General features: G+C 36.3%; 1 protein-coding gene across 1 annotated transcript; it reads left to right on the forward strand.

Annotated features, from left to right (window-relative positions):
* Positions 1-3,995: 3,995 nt before the first annotated feature.
* LOC131064477 (UV-stimulated scaffold protein A homolog) lies at positions 3,996-7,275 on the forward strand. Its single transcript, XM_057998637.2, has 3 exons — positions 3,996-4,538; positions 4,650-5,572; positions 5,831-7,275. Exons 1-3 carry the CDS (start codon positions 4,362-4,364, stop codon positions 6,819-6,821), a joined length of 2,091 nt encoding a protein of 696 aa, XP_057854620.2. The 5' UTR covers positions 3,996-4,361; the 3' UTR covers positions 6,822-7,275.
* Positions 7,276-22,893: the final 15,618 nt, after the last annotated feature.

A 22,893-nucleotide genomic window follows, 5' to 3' on the forward strand; every position in this document is an offset into this window, starting at 1 on the left:
AAAGTGACCCATGTCAAAATATTTTTTTTGGAGACTTTTAGCCATTTTGACATTTGTTTAACATGTAGTTGCACGAGTCATAGAAAGTTGTGTTTTTAATTAGGACTTTGCAACTTGGATGTAAAATGCTATAAGAAGTCATGGTTTTTTTCTTAGTATACTTTTACCAGTTTTTTCCACATAAATTTGTGTATTTATGGTCTATTACTTTCTCTATATAATTTTGCACTATATATTTTCACAACAATTTTTTTATTCCACCATTCTTACAAAGAGCTTCTCGAAAAGAGGATTAATCATTATGGTGCTATAATTTGATGTGGAGGGAGATAACAACACTTGTTGCCTAGATTGTTAGACAATTGTTCTTGTTGATGATCCTTTGATATTTGGTACCAAGACTTCTAAACCACGTTTTAAGTATTCACCTTTTAATTCATCTATATCTCGAGCCTTGCTCACCATCAATGATTTAATTCCTAATTTGATATCCTTCACGGAGAAAAGTTTGGCTTTAGTGTCAATTACTAGAGAAAGGGTTTTATCTTGATCTCCATACAATATTTTAGCATATTCTAACTATTGGACATCTGTGATACTATTTTGTATGATTTTCCAAGTTTGCTACAATTCCCTCCAGAAACGTCGTGGGTTGTGCTTCTCAAGAGAAATTAATTCATCTTTTTTTTTTTTTCTCACAAATTTTTCATATAGATACTTGTTTTCTCGTTCCCTTATTGAAATTTTTAACCTCATTTTTTATTGTCTTACGTTCTCAATCATACAATGGATTTGCTAGAAAAATATCCTTAGAGTTCCTTCTACCCTTAGTTCTTTTGCATAATATGAGAGCCTTGTGAATGATTGTTACCAAATTATGATTGTTTATTATGTTTTTTATTTCTATTGGGTTTGTAGTTTTTTTGTATTAATTTTTAACTATTATTTAAGCATCTTTTGAAATATGTCTTGGTTCTCTAGAGTTATAGGAATTTTGCCTTGAAAATTCACTCTTTTGTGTGGTTGAATACTAATTCTTTACTAGTCAACATTTTGCATTTCAAACTTTACATAAATAGGTTTGTGATCAAACTTTAGCTCTATAGCGCAACTCCATATTTTCACCTGTATAATCCTTGGAATGATTATTTGAGAGAAAACGACATGGTCTACAACGCCATGTCGATTGTAGGTATGGCATGTGAAAGTTCCCAAGTTCACCCATATGTTTACGCCATTACATATGATCAATTTATGAAGATTGCAAACCCCTAACAAATTTGTCTCGAAAGTTGAAATACTGCCTTTTGAATACTAAGATACCCTTTTCCACATTTGATTTTCTTCTTCTTCTAACCACAATGGATATCTATTTTCCCCTCTTCCTTATTGATGTAAAGAGATTGGTTATTTGTTGTTCTTGCATTAAAATATCCTAGAAGTATAATTTTTCCGTGTCACAATATATTGTTATGTATCTTTTTAACTGTCCATATGGATCTTCTCTACTAGATTCTCTTTCTTGTACATTTTTTAACCATATGGAGCAAAATAATGCATTGCAAACAAAATTTTAGATTCCCTATATGTTATCTTCAACCATATGTATTGTTTCTTTGTGTCTTTCTTTTCTCTTATTATGATTCTTTCTCATTCTTTCTTAACCAAGATTGTCACTCCCCCATGCCCCTTGCCACTATTCGTTAGCTCATTCTGAACTAAGCACAATGATATCCTTCAAATTTAGGTATCTTGCAACCTTTGTGTTCATGTGTTTCTATGAGCACAATGATATCCATTCCTTTTGTTATGGGCCCAACCCAGGCCCCCTACTCCAAGGGTAACCTCTACAATTCCAACTTACCATTGAGAGGTGATCTTGGGGGCCCCCATTTTCCTATTTATAATGGTTTGTATTGTCTTTGACTTGTGTTTCCCCCCTATATAGCCATGTATCATTTCTTGTGTTTCTTGCTACTATAAATTTCTCTCATTCTTTTCTTATTTGTTTTAGTTATGTTGGGGGTTAGAGCCTCGACTATATAGAATTGTGTGCCTTTGAGGAACCTTTTGTTTCTTAGTATTTTGTTCCTATCTTCACTTTTCAAGGTTACTCGTTTTTTTGCTCTTTTATCCTCTGATTATTTTTTCCAATTTTGTTTGCTTGGACAATATACCATGTCCATTAGAGTTTGTCCAATAGGAAGTCTCTTACTACACTGCTCATAACTTCTCCATCTTTGTGCTCTTTCATCCCTTTAATTATAATGTTTGTTACCCTATCTTTTCAATCTTTTTATTCCCACATTTATAACTTGAATTTCTTCTTTATGCTTTCTCTTTGTGTCTCTATTGGTTTCTTTGTCACTTGAGACCATGTTTTGGGCTCTTCTAATTTCTCCATGAGTTTATTTTCCTTGTTCTCCATGTTTACTAGAATTGATTGAAACTCTTTGATTTGTCGGGTATATTGTTCTTCATCTATTTGGGTTTAGTTTTTACTCTTGATTTGACTTATTTCAACTTTTAGTCTCAACATCTCCCATTGCCTTGCTTCCGTGATGTGTTGCAAATTGTCTATTTGATCCTTAAGTGACTTATTTTCTTGAGCCAATTGTTGGTTGGTTTCTAATAGCTCTTGAAACTTGCTATCTTTCACCTATTCTCTCACTTCTAGCTAGCTTGACAAGTCTCCCTTTCAAAGCCATTAATTCCTTGATATACAATTCAGAAGACCAAATTAGGGAGGTTCACACAGGGTTGTATATCCCACGACTATCCCAATTTTCCTCCTCCCCTCTTAGAAAGTTTTCCAGGTGTTTCTTAGGTTCTTGCTACCTTGGTTCCACTCCTTGTTTTACTTGTACATCTATTTAGTTCTTTCTCAAAGAAGACACTCTCACTAATTGATATCAAATTGATGTTGGAAAGGGCCTACACAACAAAAGTTGGGGTTGTTCGGATGATAGGGACCCTCCTCCACGTACAAATTTTATAGCAATGCAAAATAATTTTTTTCATTATCACACCTTTATGATAATCTTGAGTGTTTCCGGATGAGATTGTGTATGAGTTTTTTAATCAACGTTTCGGATCCTATATATTCAACTATTTGAGTTTATTTGTTTTTTTGGATTTTTTCTCTTTTTATTTTATTAATTTTGTTTGCTTTATGTCTTCTTTTTGTCTTGTTCTCTCTTTTGTTCCTTGTTGGTGGTATTGTCAGCCTTCCTCGAACCTTGTGCCTCCTCCCTCCCTCTTTTTAGCTCACTTGGTCTGCTGCTTGGTCATTTTCTCATTTTCTGCATGCTCTCTATATGTCATCTTGATGATGGATCACATAGTGTGAAACGTTGATTAAAAAACTCATACATAATCTCATCTGGAAACACTCAAGATCATTATTCATGGATTGTGGAAACTTGATGTCTACTATTTTTATTTGGTGTTTTCTTGTATTATATCTTCTATAAATTGGGTTCTTAGGTTTGGAGCTTTGTATGGCTGGTTTTTAAGTATTGCTATGTTAGAAAAATTATTTATGAATATGAATTTAGGTAGTAACCATATAAAGGTATGGCCTAAGACATGTATCTTTTTTGGATCCGAAACGTTGATGAAAAAACTCATACACAATCTCATCCGGAAACACTCAAGATTACTATATCATGAATTGTGGAAACTTGATGTCTACTATGTCTTTATGACTTTATGAAATTGTGATCAACTATTCCTTCTTTTAAACATATAATAAAATTATAAATTATAAATATTAAAAAGGAGGAGAATAAATATATACAATCATGTGTTCGTATAAGTTCAACCCTCCCTATTTTTCCACAATTGAAATTCCAATCCAAGTGGTCCACCGTGACTCCTAAATTTGTAATTAAGCAAAGGAATAATATTTACAAATTAATAAAAATAACGAAATTAGCATTATTAAGAAACTGCACGGGATCAAGTCTGGAATTGAAAAAAATGAGCTAAGCGGCCCCCATGGGACCTGCCGATTAACTAGTTATAATCCCACGAAGATTTGTCGAAAAGTCCGTAGGCTTAGCATAAAAAAGCTTAAAACTGAAGATTTGACCCTGTCACCCTTATCCGATAAAGCAGAAATTCATAAACCTGTATCTGCTGTCGTTATTTGCAATGAATAATCTGACTGGAGATATGATAAGTGAATTTCTGGGTTAGTCTAGTTATGCCTCGTGGATTCTCTGGAGTTCTGATATCACTGTGAATGTATTTTAGAAAAAAAACCAGGCGGTTATGGTCGAAGCGCACGTCACATGTATTGACTTCAAAATTTGCGGAGCCCAGAATTAGAATGCCCAGAATTTTTTGTGTTTTGAGAGATGGAAACAGATAGCAGGAAGCTGGGGCTGTTGATAGAGGCCGCCACAAGTTCTCCTGCAAAAGATCTTGATCCTCATCGCATTCAATCCATCAAGAATTTAGTGCGCTGTTCAGACTCAAATGTCAGCGCTGCAGTCCGCTTTCTCATGGATAGAATGAACAAAAATCATTCCCAGGTATTCTATTTATTCAATTATATTCCATGCATTTTTTAATTTGTTTTGGGTTGCTCTCTCAAATCCTAAAATTTTGTAAAGATCTAATTCGCTTCTTTAATCCTCCGACAGGTGCGTTTTCTGGCCTTGCTAATAACTGACGAATTATTCAGTCGGTCAAAGTTGTTTCGAAGCTTGTGGGTGCAGAACTTTCCCCGTTTTTTATTACTCAGCGTGGGGTTTCGCAGAGAGCATCCTCTGCCTTGTCCTGCTGACAGAGCATCCCTTTTGCGCTCTAAAGCATTGGAAGTACTCGAAATTTGGAATAAAAAATTCGGGCATTATTACAAACAATTGCGTTTAGGTTATCACTACTTAAAGAATACTCTGCGTCTGCCCTTCCCCAACCCTAACCCTAACCCTAACCCTAACCCTAATTTAACCAGGGAGTCGGACCTAAGGGCTGCTCGCACCCAGGAACTACTAAGAAGTAAATTTGAAACATTAAGGCAGAATTTTGAAAATTATAAATCTGAGATTCAGTCCACCATTGACGAAATCAACGAGTGCTGTGAAATCCTTTGTAAGAAACAACAAGAAGAGGAGAAGAACAAGGAACCTGAATTTGAGGAATTTGAATATGGATCTGCATCTTCCCTCAGTCTGAGAAGAATCAGAGAGGAAGCCATGAATGCGGGAGAAACCCCTGTTGAAAACCAAGACAATGAAGCCGTGTTTGATGTTGTCAGAGAGCTTTACAAGCTCCTGAGCACCAAACATATGATTGCGATTCAGGATTGGCTGTTTGTTCTCATGAGGGTTGACTTGGCTGATAATAGGGTTTCTGAATCTATGCTGAAAGAGGTTATTGACCTGCGCACTGTTGTTCTTTCTGCAAGAGCTAAATGTGAAAAAGTTGGTTGCCAAGCAACTTCTGAGGAGGATGACGTCATATGGGAGGAGGGAGCAATTGGAAATTCTTATAATTCCATTACAATGTCGACATCTACATCTGCCTTACCAGATGACAAGATCAAAGTTTGTCAACATGACAAGTAAGCAAAATTCTAAGGAAGCACATGCTTTTCAATATTGAATTATCACTTTTTAAAGTGTGGGGATGTATAATACAAATTTGTTTAAGATTCAATATGTTCTGTACAAAAATTTCAGAATTTCTAATGGTAAAATTTATCTTATGGAAATTAGGGCAAATCTTTAGTTTTGAATGATATATTTTTTCTGAAAGATAATATAAAATAGGGAATTCGTGAAATTAGCCACTAATATTTCCCCTATTGTATTTTCGACAGGGATTGTGGTTTCCATGATGACAAAGGTCAGACTAAGGCTCAGGTTCGATCTTTGAACACTCAGGCAAACACAATTCAAGGGGATTCTTCAGGAGCTTCTACCTCAATGAAGCAAAAACTTGCACAGGAAGCACCTGTTCTACCATGGGGTTCTTACCTAGATGCGTGGGGGTCCAACAGTGCTATTCCTGTAAATCAAAGGGGTTTAGAAATTGAGAACCATTGGGGTAGAGTTGACATGGATGCTGTTATTCCTCCTGAAAGAGCTTCAGAATTTAATATCCGGGCAGTCTATTATGAGGATCAGCAACATGAAATTCAACCTTGTGGAGCACCTTTAAGAAAAGGAGGATTCTGTCAGAGGCGGGATCTTCGTGTTTGCCCATTGCATGGGCCTATCAGGCAGCGGGACTCCAATGGGAAACCAATTGATGAGAAACCAGATTCTTTGATTTCTCTCACGCAGCAGGATGCTTCACAAACAGTAGGAAACGGTGGTGGAAATGGTGGTAAAAGAAAGAGTACTGCTTTAATGTCTCAAACAGAGGATATTGATGAGCTCTCATCTCAATTGAAAAGCAGCATTTCAAAGGAGCAAAGTATCCGACTGATTGCAGCTCAGGCACTTGATAATGTGAGAAGTAGAGAAGAAGCAAAAGAACACAAACAGACAAAGTGCAGAGAAGCAAAGCGTGCCAAACTCACAAAGGTTAGAGAACACAATGCTTCAGTTCTAAGAAACTCTTCTATATCTTCCACTTCACAAGGTCTTGGAGAGGCAATTGGTGAAGATTTGGAAGGATGGATTGATAATCCCAATAAACAAAAAAGACAAAAACAATCCCTATCATCTTTGTTGAAGAAAAAACCAACGGTAAAGGACAGGCTAGCTCAAAAACTTTTGAATTCGAGAGTAAGTGACGCAAGTATCAGACAACTGACGAAAGATGAACACGCAAATTACAAGGAATCTTTTGCTAACCAGTGGTAATAATGCAGTATTCAGAGAAAACAGGTCAAGATGAATTGATTGGTTTCACTGCCATTTGGTGATGTCATTATGTGATACAATCCCAATAATTATGAAGCAAGGTTGGTTGTGTTGTTACAAATTGTTTTTTCATGTAGCTGCCAATTTCCACGATCACTAGATTTATCTATGTAGTAAATCTTTAAGCATTTTTCAGCCACTATACTGTCATTTGATACAGTAATTCTTCCCATCTCAATTTAGGGATTTCCCTGAAGTTTAGATTTAACTCAATGATGTTCTTCATTGAGATGATACTTTTAAGCTCACTCAAATAGCAGAAATTGTACTGGATCATTTATATTGTTCATTTGCAGATATTATAAGTCAGTTATTTTTTGAGTCCATCTATTAAACTGGAATAAAATGCATGGCTGGAACAAAGACAAGGCCATTCGGCAACAAATTTTTAGCATATATCAATTCTTTAACGTGGAAGCTTTTTCTATGTTGACTTTCATATGCAAAGAGAGGGTTAATTTGTGTGGAGGGAAGACATTGTGATCCACATACGATTAATATATAAGCTAGCTATACTTGCCAGTCTGAAGCTTATACATTGAAACATAAATTTAAATGTTTGTAGCTAATTCTTCTTTGTATATAACATTATGCATTGTTTTACGTAAGATTCATTTAGCTGAGTGGAGGGAAGCTGTAACCTGCATTTTCAATATCACAGAAAGTTTCTGAATATGACACCTAACTACAGCTATACTTGTCTTCATGTACAGGATTGTGACAATGGATTATAGATACATTTGGTTGCATTTCTGGACATAACAATTTTAGTTTTTGGGTTTCATTGGCAGTTGTTAAAAAGGATACACTAAGAGTTATTAAGCACTTGACCTTTGTTGTTTCTCTCTTTGCCTTTGTTAAAGAAAGTTTAATTTCTGTTATTGTTAAATACTGTAAGCACAGTAGCAGAGTTGGTTCTTTCCATACAAAGCAGACATCCTATTGCAAAGCAAAATTGTAATAAGGCTGAAACTTTTAAAAACAAGGCTGCACATATAGATATAAGATGGTAGAAGCAGTTAATGCAATGGTAAATCAGGCGTTTGCAATGTTAAATCTGCCTTTTGAAATTATAGAATCTTGAGCTAATTGAGATATTCTTAGATCTCGGGAATAGAAACTTGGGCTCTCAGAGTGAAGTGCTGGTAGATGATCGTGAATCTAAATTTGATTTCTCAGAGGATAAGGATGGATGAATGACTTGGTCCTTTTCTGGTTTGCATGGTATTTCATAGCAAGTCTTCACTTGCTTGGCTTCAGTCAAGGCAGCAGTATTTTGTTTTTATAGCTTCTACTTTCAGCAATCATATTCTTCTTATCAGCCTTCACATGACTGTAAAATTTATATTTGAGGAAAGGTCAGCATTGAGAGGATTAAGATCATTTAGCCCTTGTCTATCACGTCTGTTGATAACCTTCTTGGCCTGCTTCAGGCAGTTATTCTTTTGTGCGGCTATTTAACCACTTTCCATCACTAAAGTTGCATTTGAGTCGCACTTTGACAAAAGTATATCATCCTCTAGTACTCCTTGGCATTACCCCCATTGCAATGTCATAATTATTATTTGCCACAATTTGATATTTAAATTTGGATTAGTGTTTTGAGCTCTTGGGTCAATAGGTCAAGTCAGTTTAAGATCTGTTCATTCTAATGGGATACTATCTGCAGTTGTTGTTATAGGGAGTCAACATTACATCTTTGTTGCAATTGGTAGGTTTCAGTGAAAGAGTTGTCTATTCTAGAGTTAAAGCAAAAGGGGAGTGCATATGAATCATATCTGAGCAGGGGCATAGTGCGTTCGACAAATATAACTTTCCACTTATGCCAGCAGTTAACTGTAGTCTGTGGGCAATTGCTTGGTAAGAATGAAAAAATAAAAAGAACTTGTTCATGGTGCTGATTCATTTGATAGCTTAGAATCAACTTTGGTAGCAGATGTCAAGTTTCTGGCTTAGGACTCTGGCTTGGAAGTTGATTGATATGATGATAGCATGCACAACTGGATATATTTATACGACTTGCTTTCTGAGATTTTTAGTTTCATTATCTCAAGCAAAGTGGTAGCAGATGTGCAAGGTTCTGGCTTAAAAGTTGATTGAAATCAATATTTTGATAGGGTGCATGTCTGGATATATTTATTTTACTTGCCTCTGATTTTTTAGTTTGATTTCTCTGCTAGAGGCTGTTGCTAATTGTCTGTTGCCTATAGATTATCAACAAAAAATTGATGCTATATGGGATGTGAAGTCTGAACCATGCACATTTTTAGTTTGGTAAATGTTGTTCCAAATGCACATGAACAGATCAGAGAAAGAGAGAATGACACCCAACTATGTTTCAGTGGCAATAGGAAAAACGCATCTATTAGAAATTGCTGCATATAATGCCATTCATATAGTCCAAGCGAAAAGAATCAGAACTAATGCAAAAGGAGACCTAATCCCAATCATTAAGGATTCCCTGCATAAAACACAAAATGGTCCTTATGTAGAAGATGAAACTTCTTACTTTCTCCAGCGCTATAGGCAGAAACCAAAGGTTTGGTGTGTGCGCTTGCAACTTGCGTGGCTATTTGAAGGCACTGGCTATTTGAAGGCACTGCCTTTCCTGTTATTCTCTTCTAGTACAGAGTTATGGTCAAATTAAGAGGGAAAATGTGCTCTCAAAAGGCTCTAGCTAAGGATACCAAGAAGAATAATTATGTGGAAAGCTAAAAACTGAAAATAATTCAGAGTATGTCATGGAATGTCTGATTTCTTGGAGCGCAAGGATTGAAATAAATTGTAGTTGTTCTTGAAGAGACATAATATCAAATGAGAGTCTCAGAGTTGTAAATAAATTGAGAGTAGTTTAACTGTTGCAAATAATACATCACTAAGTGAAATGCAATGGAAAGATATGGACTTTATGAGCCAATGAAATGTAGAGTCTGCAGACAATTATATTCTTTAAGGACTGCTGCTATGAAGAAGTTATAAAAGAAGTAGCTAGAGGGGAATATTCCTTTTATGTAGCAGCAATCCACAGTAGCAATGGAGAAGTTAAAGCAGGATAAAAATGAATGTATAGCTGAGCCTGCATACAGGAATACAGACAGAGAAATTACTTTATATAAAAGCAGGACAATGAAAGAAGGGTACAATGACATCTATATACCCACTTGACAACGGATTAATGAAAACTATGCCAAAAACATTAGAGAGTCCCTCTTTGATTATCTACAGCTGGATTGACACATCGATCAGGAAGAGCCGATAACAATGATGGCATTGCTGCAATCATGATTGGGTTTGGATTTTTGTTTGTCTTCATATTTGAGTTTGGCATTCTCTGTTTGATACACGCTTCTTCATTCTCATTTCCAGTCTCAACGGTTTGAAGGTTAAGAAACTGACAACCTAAGGTTGTAATATTAGAGGATGGGAAGCATGGGAAATATATCCATTGTTTTGTTCCTTCGCGTTGTATTCACTTTTTGATTCAGAAAATTTTAATGCATTGAGATAGAGTATTGACTGGTTTTCTTCTCTTTGGACAGTTCAAGTTTGATAAAATTATGGGTTCATCAATTTATTTAACAAAATTGCGGGTAAAGGTGCAATGATTTGAAGTTTTTGTGTGCACCATCATTGCCTGTAGCTTTGTGGTATGCTCTGAATGCACTCACCCTAGACTCTTTGCAAAGAATCTCAACTTGGTTAGGAATTCAGATATGGCTGGGTAGGTTGCACATCATCCTACGTTGGAATTTAGTATTGTAACAATGTTTGGTGGGTTTGGTTTTGAGAAGAAGAGCCAGTAATCCTCTCTCGCAAAAATGCTTATTTAGTCTAGGCTTTGTTTCATTCCGATAATTTCTTCTCTTTGGCATCCTTTGGTGTTACTCATTTTATTTACTGAATTGGTTTTGGTCCTATGAATTTTAAATTATTCTGGCAGATGGTTGCTAGCTTTGAAGAGGGGACTGAATTTCATAACCAAAAATATATTTCAATTCCTCATTCCTGTGGTGAATTCAATGGGTAGGGAAAGCCCTATATTTTGCTTTCTAATTAAAAAAAGAGAGTTTACATGTATTTCCATCAAAGTCAAGAAGTAGTTGGCCAATTATTGTGGGAAGAAGGCAGATCATCTAATTATTTCATATTAGAGCCTATTAACACTAGCATGCTTAAGTTTACTTGGAATATGTGTTTATTTTGTCTCAAGTTATATGATTAAAACACATGTCATGATCTAATTATATTATCATCTAGCTTGTTTTTTATTATAAAAGTAGTGTTAACTAGGGCATTGACCCTTGACATAGCTAAAAGCTATCAACAACAGATTAATAGCAAAATATCAAACTGAAATGAAAGTCTAACAAAAGAGAGTGAAAAGATCAATAGGGGCATACCTCGTAAGTCTAGAGATCCAACAAAAACAAACAAAAACTAAATAGACCTAGCCCCAAGGAGCTGGCTTACGAAGCCCAACTAGACCCAGGACATTGTCCCAATCCTCCATAAGGAACTTGTAGAGTTCCTTGCAGGCTTGTTTGTCAACAACCTTATCCTGCAACAGATAGAGAGTCATAGCCAAATTGTGTATGATATGACGTTGATGCAAAACTTGTTGATACTGACAAGTTGTTTGTCCCTAGAGTTCCATCTGCACTTCATCTCCTTCATCTCTTCCCTCAAGGTTTGTAGTTCCTCATTCATCTCAAGACTATCCAGAAGGCTCCTCAGATCTCGAACCTCACGTTTAAGGGCTTGAATCTCATCATCCCTGAGCTGGTCGATGGGCACCATATTCTATTTGTCTTCTTCCACAAGATGATTGCTCCTATTATCTTTTTTCCTCTCCCCCTTTTTCTTGCCACCTTTCTTTCCCTTGTCAATTTTATCAACAACAACCCCCTCCTTACCCTCAGCCCCTTTGATACCCAAATAAGATGCCATCACCAAGATTGGGTCAATCTTTTGCAGAATAGTGTCTGGGGCCACATCTCCCAAATTATCAGTAGGGTGCATATTCTTTTTGTCCAAATCCTAGGGGGCCAAGACCACCCAAATTACTAGCTTCCAAAACTCTAGTATCAATCTCCTTGCCATCAGGTTCATTACCACCCCCTTCCCCCCCTTTAGTGTCCTAAGTACCAACAATAGTTTGTTTCTTTTCTTTTTTCTCACTAGTGCCCAGTGAGGCAATTCTTCGCGACCTTCTCCTTCCCTCAATTTCCACATTAGGGTCCTCATCATCTGTGTCCTCGAAAGTGGAATTGTCAATTATGACTCCTTTCCTTTTTTCCAACGGATTTGCTCAAAAGGCTTTCCACTCTCTAGCAACAAAGTGAGAGGGAAAGGCAGGGGACCCAACTCCGTGATGGTAATAGAGGAAGAGGGGAAAGGAGAGGAAGCAAGGGCTTCACCAGCGAGTTGGAAAAATCTAGAAGGGGCAATTCCACCCGCTAAAGTTGCAAGGGGTGGGAAGCATACATGGGAGGTTGAAGTAACATAATGCTACGAGGTGGCTACAAAGATGAGTAATGGTGATAGAGCCTATATATCAACCCCTGGTGGAGAGGGATGGGTTGCTTGTCCTCATTTTTAGGGTCAAGGGCATCCTTAATGGAGCTTTCCAGTGAATGAAGCAGATAAAAAGGAAGACAAAGAAGAGCATGGTTCTTAAAATGATTCAACAAGTGCATATGATAGTAATAATAAACTTTATGATAGCCCCCAAGAGTAAAGTATTTCATAACCATTAAACATACCAGATTCCATGGGTGTTGAAGTTCTTTTCTAGCAAAACCACCTTGCAGCTTGACAGGTGCCTCCTTCCCCTTGAAGAATTTGTTCAGGTTGTTGTTAGTCACATGGCTCATTTGCTTCCATCTTCTTCCTTCTAGAGAAAGGCTAGTAGCTTGGGCAATAACTTACTCCAAAACTTCAAAAGAGATTCCCCCAATAACCACCCTCTGATTATTCTAGGACGTAGCAAACTGAATTGAGAGTTGTTCATCATGCTCTCTTAGGTTCTCCAGATATTCTGCCACACCACCTTCAGTGCAGTAATGCCAAACCACCAGATCATAAGGGTTTCATTGTATTTTGTAATCGTTACCTTTTTTCATCTAATGAAATCTGAGAGTTCATAGAAAATCAATTGCATTTATCTTTTGTGAAGGGTGTTTTGATTGTAGTTGATCCTTGGGGTGTTGTGGGTTCAATCATATGCTCCAACATCTTAGTTACAATAGGAGTTGGAGGAGAACAATTGTTGGTAGAATTTGCTAGGACTTGGTAAGGCATTGTTGAAGCAACCCTGAGATTACACACTCCCAAGAAATCATGTTAAAGGTGGAATCACAAGCATGACATAGGGAAGTGGTATGTGGGCTAGAGGGAGAAATCCAAAGGGCCCTAGAACATCAACACATGAAAGGATAAAACCAAATTTATATCACCATTCATGGAATGATTAGAAATAATAGTAGCAACTAGATAAATGTGTCTTTAGAAGTTGGAGCAGTGATTGACCCTAGGGGGAATAACTAAATGAAGATGTAGTTAAACGATTTATGTTTGACTTGATCACTACCAAATAAGGACAAAATGTTTATGATAGCTAGTCTTTGGAAGTTGGAGCAACAATTGATGATTGGGGGGATTGTTGAATAATGATGTAGTTAAAAGCCTTATGCGAGACTCAAGCACTAATAGATTAAAAGGAAATGTTTTTGAGGTGACTAAGTTTTGATTACAAATATTGTGGATCATGAGGAACTTTGGAAGTTGAATCATGATGTTATTACAATTTGCTTCCTCAGATACAAATCATCTAAAAAGATTAAAAAAAGTAGATGCACTAATGGCCACTCATGTTTACGTTGAATGTGCACTCACATATATCTATTTGGGTAATCTTGGATAATCACATAAGGGTAAATCTTGGATAATCACATAATTTAATGTTTACATCGTTTTGTAAGAGTTATTATTGTAACATTTTTACCTTGATTTCCAACATTTCATATTAGAGCCGATGAACTGAACCTTGTTGGAAAGAGCTAGGCGTATGTTGAGTGGTGCTTAGCTTGATGATGCATTTGGGCATAAAATGTAAGTATTGCTTATTATTTGATTAATAGACCTCTTTGATCAACTTTTGTTGATAAAACACATTACAAAGTTTGGATACATAATAAAACTTCTATTTAACATTTAAGGGCCTTTGTATGGGGCTTGTGTTTATGTGCCTAAAAAATATGATCTAAATTGAATCCAAAAGTTTATGAATGCATCTTTGTCGGTTACAATGGGAATGTCCAATGTTATAAACTTTGCAATATTCTAACCTTAAACCCTAAAACGAGATTTTTAAGAGATTTGATTTTTTGGGAGTGTAGAACTTCTTCAGGTGAAGAACAACCAAAGGAGAAAGAAAAGACAAAAACGACACACTTTAAAACAAAGACATTAAAACATGAATATGCACATATGGAAGAAGAATAATTGGATGGATATATAGGATGAAAAAGAAGAAGGTGGTTTAGAGAGTTCAAACGATGTGCAAGATGAGTATACACAAGAACATACACAACCCATTGCTTCTACCTTGAGAAGATCCACAAAACACGAAATCGTGTTGACAAGTACAATTGACCAAATTCTTGTTGTATATTTTCTTTGTAAAATACTAATGATTAACCTAGATCTTTCAAGGAGACTCTATCTACAAAGGAAAGTGAGTCTTAGAATAAATGCCATGTAAGAGGAGATGTTGAATTTGGATAATTATGAGACCTTATATCTTGTTGGCTTGCCCAAAGGAAGGGAGTCCACTAGTTGCAAGTGGATATTTAAAAATAAATTTGGTGTAGACAATCAATTAGAGTGGTAAAAAGCTAGATTGGTGGCCAAGGGCTACTTTTAGAGAGAGGGAGTTGATTTTTGTGAGATTTTTTGTCTTCTTGCTAAGTTAACTTCTATTAGATTCCTATTATCTATTTTTACTTTTTGTGATTTTAAATTGAGCAAATGGATGTTAAAACTATTTTCTTGCATGGGGATCTTGAAGAGGAAATTAATATGAGACAACCTAATGGTTTTGTTATGAAAGGAAAATAACTTGGTTTGCAGGTTAAAATAGTCATTGTAGTCTAAAATAGTCATCGAGGATGCAATACTAGATGTTTAATGCTTTTGCATTGAAGTTTGATTTTGTTAGGATTGAAGAGGATAATTGTGTTTATATTAAGATTATTGATGAGGAAATATTGATAATTGTCATATATGTTCATGACATGTTGTATATGGGTAACAACATGGTGATAATTAAGAAGCCTTAGTTTTTTGGCACATTTGATATGAAGGAATTGGGGGTTGCTAAATATATCATTTGGTTGGTCATTAATAGAGATCAAGTACATGGAAAACTTTGGTAAAATTAGACTAAGTATGTTGATACCATTTTGTGAGGGTTTAATATGTAAGATTGTAAGCTAGTGAATATTTCATTTTTGGTACTAATATTAGTTTAAATAGGTGTCCTAATTTTGATGATGATTTTGAAGAAATCTTTAAGGTTCTCTATGCTAGTTTTCGTTGGTAGTTTGATGTATGCAATGGTTTGCACTAGTCAAGATATTGCTCAAGCAGTGAGAGTTTTGAGAAGATTTATGTTTAACCCTAGTAAAGAGCTTTGGAATTTTTTTAAAAATGTGCTTAGATATCTACGAGGAACTATTGATTATTGATTAATTTATCATGGTATCAATGATGTGGCTATGTCATTGGACATACGAGGTTTTGTTGACACAGAATGGCCAGGTGATTTGGATAGTTGAAAGTCCATTAGTGCTATGTTTTAACTCTATTTGGAGGTGTAGCGAGTTGGATGAGTAAAATATAGCCCACAATTACTTTTTTCACCACATAAGCAAATTATATGGATGCTTCAAATGCCTCTAAAGAGAGGGTATGGTTACAAACTTGGTAGTGGTATTGGTTTTGATTGCATGATTGTGAGTATTGGTTGTGATAGTCAAAGTACCATATATTTGGCCACAAATATCATGTATCATGCTTGTAATAAGAATTTTGATGTCCAATATCACTTTTTGCGAAAAATGGTTGAGAGTGGTAAGGTCTTGTTAGAGAAAACTTGCACTTTGGATAATGTTGTAGATTTTCTCACAAAAATAGTGGCCGAATACAAGTTTTGTTGATGTGGGAAGGCCATGAGCCTTGATCATTGTGCTTAATTTTTTCTTTTGTACCTTATGGATGTGATTGCAATGCATTATGTCAAGTGAGAGAATGTTAGGATGAGGTGGCAATAAATTTGCAAAGTTAATTTCATGTGTCTCCATGATCCCTGGGATGGGTACTTGGACGCCTTGGGCCATGTGTGACAAAAGTATTAATTTTTTTTAATGACAAATTATAATTGCACTCATAAAGGTTGACACATGTTTCATGATGGTTACAAAACATATCAAGAGAATAGTCCTTCTAGGCATCCACTTTCTAGCTATGGACCACCCAAATTTGCATGTATGTGCATGTTGACATATGTCATTTGCATGTTGTTTAAAGTTGGGAACCCAATATATTTTAAATTAATTGTTTTACCATTTAAAATTTGTATGGGAAACATATGTCTAAAGTTCATTTAAATAGTGAATTCAAAATTTAAAAAATAAATAAATGACAACACAACTTAAGACCTTTTTCATTTGCATTAAGCCTACTCCAAATCTAGTCTCAACCTATGCATTTAACAAACAAACACTAAACACACAAACCAGATTGTTGATGAATTATAATAGATTGAATGCATAAGAATGAATATTCTAAGAAAATATTTATTCACATCTTCTCTCCTTCAATCGTTGTTATTATATCACACCCATGCTACATTAGAGAGGATTAGATAAAGGCCACCTTGTGAAAGTTAAAGGAATGTTTGCCTCCTCTTGAACTCATTAAGAAAAAATAATCCCAATCCATACAATAAGCCCAAAAACAAAATGATAAGTAATTATCCATTAATTTAGTGCATCTAGAAATTATATTTGACATAGAGGCTCTATGTCTTCATATCTTCCTTAAAAATAATTAATAAGAACATATCACTATATGAACAAAATCACCATCCCAGAAACAACAACAACTATTTGTATTTGTATTACCATCATAAATCGATGACCATATATCCCCATCCTCCATAGAGCACCCATTGCTTGTAAATAAGGTAGTTTGCCTAACCCCTCACCACTACATGTGTTGTTTAATCACGAACAACACCAGTAATTTTTATTTGATCAAAATGAATCATGAGCGTTCCTATTTTTTATGGATTACACATGATAGTGAGAGGTCATGTAGCATCATAAATTGTACACCTTTAATTAGGTTGTCCAATTCCATGCTTAGTCAGCACTCACCTTAGTACGTCCCATTATACTATGCATTATAGGACTTCCTTAGGCATTTAATTAATAATTTAATTAAATCTATCCTTTTTAATCAATTAACATTCCATAAATTGGGCCCTTGATCTTAGGTGTGCCCCTTTTTATTATTTCATCTCGATTTAATCTTAATCTTACCTTAATTTCAACTTCCAAAGCATATTTCACATATCTATGCATTATGGTTTGAGCCACCAAGCTAGAATCGACATTAGAACCTTGTTATCTTGTGTTCCACAAAATTCAAAAAAGTGTTGTCGAGACTGGGTCGCCCTACCCTCATGGTCCCACACTTTTTCCCCAAATTTCGGGAGGATAAATTGGTTGTCTTAACTAATTCAAATCTAGCTCCATTAAAAAATATATCAGTTCTAGGTCGGTATTTTATCAAATTAAAATCTAGGGTTTCTTATATAAGGCAAGTCTTTTCCTCATTTGGGAATCTACTCTAGCATTCAAGTTGGAGATCCTTATGAAATGAAAGTGCTTCTTTTAGGTGAAGTCTCATATTGGTGAATTTATCAATTGTCAAGTCTTTATCAACATATTTTCAACCATGGAAGCTTCAAGAGACATTGGAGGATGATAAGGGAATCACCAACTGATGATTGGCTTGTACCTCTTCCTAAGTGATTGGGTATGATTTGATGTTGTTCTTGTGTTTCTCCATTAATCTTTAGATCTACCTCGTATTAGTTTTTAAATGTACATCATTGCTTTAGATTTGCATCCTAATTGTGATTTAAAGCATTTTCAATACAATCATTTAGGGTTTACTCTAACACATTTGAGTAGGACTCTAGTTTTCATTTTAGACCTTTTAGCCCATAGCAATCTTAGTCAAATACTTAAGATTCAAGAGAACACACTTTTCCAATTACAATATCAGCTATTTGTGGAGGTGGAAATCTCTAAAACAAGGGGTTGACCAAGGAAAACCCGTATATAGCCACCACCCTACCATTTTCCATCTTGCAGGTGTAGCTACAAGCACCCTACAGATCTTGAAGACTTCAAAAAGCATTAGGAAGTTGGTATAGGGTTGCACTCGGAATTTGAACCTTGTTTTCACAAACTAGGGAAGTGGGAGCACCCATGTCCTAGGACTAAGGTGCTAGGGGTGCCCTGGTCCTTAAAATTCTACATCAGTTTTTAAGGGTGGAACTCAGATAGTCCAAGGATTCAAATCTTCTGACAACATCTCAACCTCAAGAGACTAAGGCATTCTCGACACTCTAGTTTTGCTAGATCAACATCATATTTCAGTCACAGGTGCATAGTCATATTTTCCTCCTTTTTCTGTGTCTATTGCTCTAGTTTTGTAGTTTTACTAGTTTGTTACAATAGCTTTCATTTCCCTCATACTTTGATCATAATTTTTCATTCTCCCAACATTCTTCATAGTATATTCACTTTCATAGCAACAAAGGAATAGAAACTTGATGCATCCCTGGTTCACAGCAATCTTGCATCAACCAATAAAATATTTCCTTTTTTGTTTGTTTTTTGTTTGTAGTTCCAATTTTCCTTTCCGTGTGTCCCAGTTTTGGCTCACCAATTCCAATGGAGTTGGATTCTACTTGAAGACTTGATCACCCTGCTTTCTTTCTAACCGCATCTCATTTGGATCACTTTCTGACAAGATATTGCTACCGGTTTCCTCGATAGTTTCTTGTTACCGGTTGCCTGAGACCTAATCTAGTGATCTACCGGAACCCATATCGAAGCTTGTAGAGCCTTGGACGTTGATCTCGATGTTTCTTGGCGTGTGGACGACCTTCTACGTTTCATCCTTTGGATTTTCTGGAGGAATCTCTTGGTGAAGGCCAACCTTGTTCATTTTGATCCTTTTTGGGCCGACAGGATCCTTTGGATCAATATATATATATATATATATATATATATATATATATATATATATATATATATATTGTAATCACGCTTTAGAATGTAATCAATCAGAGAATCAAGGATTATCAGATAGATAGACTATGCCTAGAAGATAGATCTTTCGGTTCAAGGTCCCGGTGTGACCTATTCTACGAGGCTTGTGTGCTAGTATGTTGTAACCCGGTTGTTACTGGCTGGATGTAATTAACTTTCATGTAATAAAACTATCTGTTATGCATTGCCTCCATCATATCTATTTGATTCCATTGTGTTTACTCTTGTTGATCGGTTTGGATTGATCTCCTCGAGGTCTCTCCTCGTCAGTGACTGCACCAAGTGGTATTAGAGTGAAGTTTGTTCCAGAGGTTGTGTGTCCCAAATCTTGTTGTAGGGTGGCGGATTGCGGATCCGATCTGCAATTGTAGAGGGCTAGCGTGGATCAAAGGCGCGAAGAGGAACTAGGAATGGTGGAGCGCGTGGGAATGCAGACCTTGTTGTAATGGAGATGTTGCAAGGAATAGCAACCCGGTTAGAGGTCATGGAGACAGCCCAGAGAAGAGGCTGACATGTTGAGGATGTGAGCGAAGATGAAGGAGAAGAATCCCCGACAGAACAAGTGAACCTACCAGTAGTTGATCCAGAGGATGAAAGGTTTCTAAGGGTTTTGAGTAGGGCGAACACTAAATCTCATTTTACCCCATCAGAATATGATGGGAAGTTAGATTCAGACGCACTAATGGATTGGATCTCGGAGATGGAGAAGTATTTTGACTTTGAAAACACTGCAGAAGAGAGGAAGGTCAAGTATGCCTGTACTCGGTTGAAGGGTCATGCATCTCTTTGGTGGGAGCACTTGCAAGTTGATAGGCAAAAAAGAGGTAAAGAAAATTTTAAGACGTGGGATAGGATGATTGCTAAGTTAAAATCAAAGTTTGTTCCGACAAATATCAGGTAGATTTGTTTCGAAAGTTGCAAAATCTGAGACAGAAGGAATCTAGTGTGAAGGAGTACACCGAAGCATTCTACAAGTTGACCATCAGATCCAAACATGTTGATGATGAAATTGAACAAATTGCAAGATATTTGAATGGATTGCAGATGTCTATACAAGATGAACTCAGTATGATCAAATTAGAGAGTGTTGAAGAGGCTTACCAGTATGCAATAAAGGTTGAAGAGAAATTGAATAAAATGCATGAGAAAAGACAGAGAGGTAGAGGTGGAAGGTTTACCGGAGGAAGATTTCAAGGAGGAAGAGGATACACTGGAGGAAGAGGAACCAGTATGGATCAGAACAAGGACAAGGAAGTAAGCAAGGAAGGTAATTCATACCAGAAGGATGATAGACATTTCTATCGGAGGAGAGAACTGGATGGTTAACAAAATGAGAACTTTGGAAGACAAGACAAAAGGACATTCAAAGGAACCTGTTTTAAATGTGGAGGAGAAGGACACCATGCATTTGAATGTAAGAAGTCAAAGGCTACCGGAAGAGCGATAGTGGTGGAGGAGAACCCCACCGGATCAAAAAATAAACCAGAAGATGGAGAACTGTTGACGACGAGGAGAGATTTGTGTCATACTGAAAGAGATAAAGAACCCTTGCAGAGGAAGAACCTGTTCAAGACCAGATGTAAGGTATCCGATAAGTGTTGTAAAGTTGTTATTGATAGTGGTAGTTCAAATAATATTGTTTCAGAAGAGATGGTGTATAAGTTGAAATTGGAGAGATTGAAACACCCTGAGCCTTACCAGAAAGCATGGATTCAGGATGAACATAAGTTATTAGTGAGTGAATAGTGTTTAGTAAAATTGAAAATTGGGAATTATCATGATGAAGTTTTGTGTGATATTATTCCTATGGACATTTGTCATCTTTTGTTAGGAAGACCTTGGCAGTTTGATAGACAAGCAATACATGATGGGAGGAAGAATACATACACTATTATGGCCAATGGGATGAAGCAAACCTTGTTGCCTTTGGAGGAACCTTTGAAGAATGAAGTCTGTACAAATACCAGAATCTGTCTAGTAGATGAAAGGAAGTTCATGGATGGACTGAGACATGAGAATGTGTGTTTTGCCTTAATTCCTAAAAAGACTGAGAGATCGGAACCGGAAGGAGAACACCCAACAAAAATAAGAGATTTGCTGACAGAATATGAGGACATCATTTCAGATAATGTACCTGATGGATTGCCACTTGTTAGAAGTATTAGTCATTGCATGGACTTTGTTCTTGGAGCCAGTTTGCCTAACAAAGCTACACACCGGTTAACACCGATAGAGAATGAAGATCTGAATAGACAAGTGCAGGAGGTATTGGAGAAAGGTTTGATTAGGGAAAGTATGATCCCTTGTGTAGTACCAGTAGTATTAGCACCTAAGAAGAATGGAGAGTGGAGGACGTGTACCGATTCAAGAGCAATAAACAAGATCACAGTGAAATACTGGTTTCCCTTGCCTAGGATGGATGACATAATGGACTGTTTGAGTGGAGCAAAGTACTTTACAAAGATAGATTTGAAGAGTGGATATCATTAGATCAGGATTAGAGAAGGTGATGAATGGAAGACAATATTTAAGACAAATGAAGGATTATATGCATGGTTGGTGATGCCTTTTGGACTGGCTAATGCACCGAGTACTTTCATGAGGTTGATGAATGAGGTCTTGAAGAAATTCTTGGGTAAGTTTGTTATTGTGTACTTGGATGACATTTTGATTTTTAGTAAAAACAAAAGAGGATCATTTGTTGCAGTTAAGACAAGTTTTGCAGAGGTTGAGAGAAGAAAAGTTACTGATCAATATCAAGAAGTGCACTTTCATAAAGGATGAGCTAGTCTATTTGGGCTTTGTGATATCTGAGGATGGTTTGAAGATGGACCCTGAGAAAGTGAAAGCCATTGTTGAGTGGCCTACACCAAAAAGCATTGGAGAGGTAAGATTATTTTAGGGATTGGCTAGTTTTTACCGGAAGTTTATCGGAAATTCCAGTTCAGTTTGTAATCCTATGACTGAGACCATGAGTAGAGATAGGAAGGAATTCAAGTGGACCACCAGAGCAAACAAAATTTTTGAGTTGTTGAAACAGAAAGTGACTGAGCAGCTTGTGTTGGCTTTACCGGATTTCAATAAGGTATTTCAAGCGGATTGTGATGCATGTGGAACAACAATAGGAGCCATTTTGAGTCAAGAAGGGAGAGCAATAGCATATTTCAGTGAGAAATTGAATGATGCCTGAAAGAGATATTCAGTATATGGTCAGGAATTTTATGCCATAATTTAAGCCTTGAAGAAACAGAGACATTACTTGCTGCCTAAGGGGTTTGTGTTGTATACAGATCATCAAGCTTTGCAATATTTGAACAGTCAGAGTAAGTTGAATTAGAAACATATGAGATGGGTGGAGTTATTGCAGAGTTACACCTTTGTGTTGAAACATAGAAGTGGGAAATCTAACAAAGTTGCTAATGCATTAAGTAGGAGAAGGAATTTTCTGACAGAGATGAGAGTGATAGTATTAGGTTTTAAAGATTTGAAGACCTTGTATGATGAAGACCCAAATTTTGTAGAACCTTGGAAAGCATGTAGATAACCGATTATGGTTGATAGGAGCAAATGGTTGGATTACTTCATTCAGGATGGGATGTTAT

Source organism: Cryptomeria japonica, chromosome 1, assembly GCF_030272615.1.
Source record: "Cryptomeria japonica chromosome 1, Sugi_1.0, whole genome shotgun sequence".
Lineage (NCBI taxonomy): Eukaryota > Viridiplantae > Streptophyta > Pinopsida > Cupressales > Cupressaceae > Cryptomeria > Cryptomeria japonica.

Bases quoted from the DNA above. Each gene is read 5' to 3' on its own strand.
- LOC131064477 (XM_057998637.2), top strand. From the start codon at position 4,362: ATGGAAACAGATAGCAGGAAGCTGGGGCTGTTGATAGAGGCCGCCACA. The intron at 4,539-4,649 runs GTATTCTATTTA...ATCCTCCGACAG, and splicing joins TGAACAAAAATCATTCCCAG to GTGCGTTTTCTGGCCTTGCT. The intron at 5,573-5,830 runs GTAAGCAAAATT...TATTTTCGACAG, and splicing joins AAAGTTTGTCAACATGACAA to GGATTGTGGTTTCCATGATG.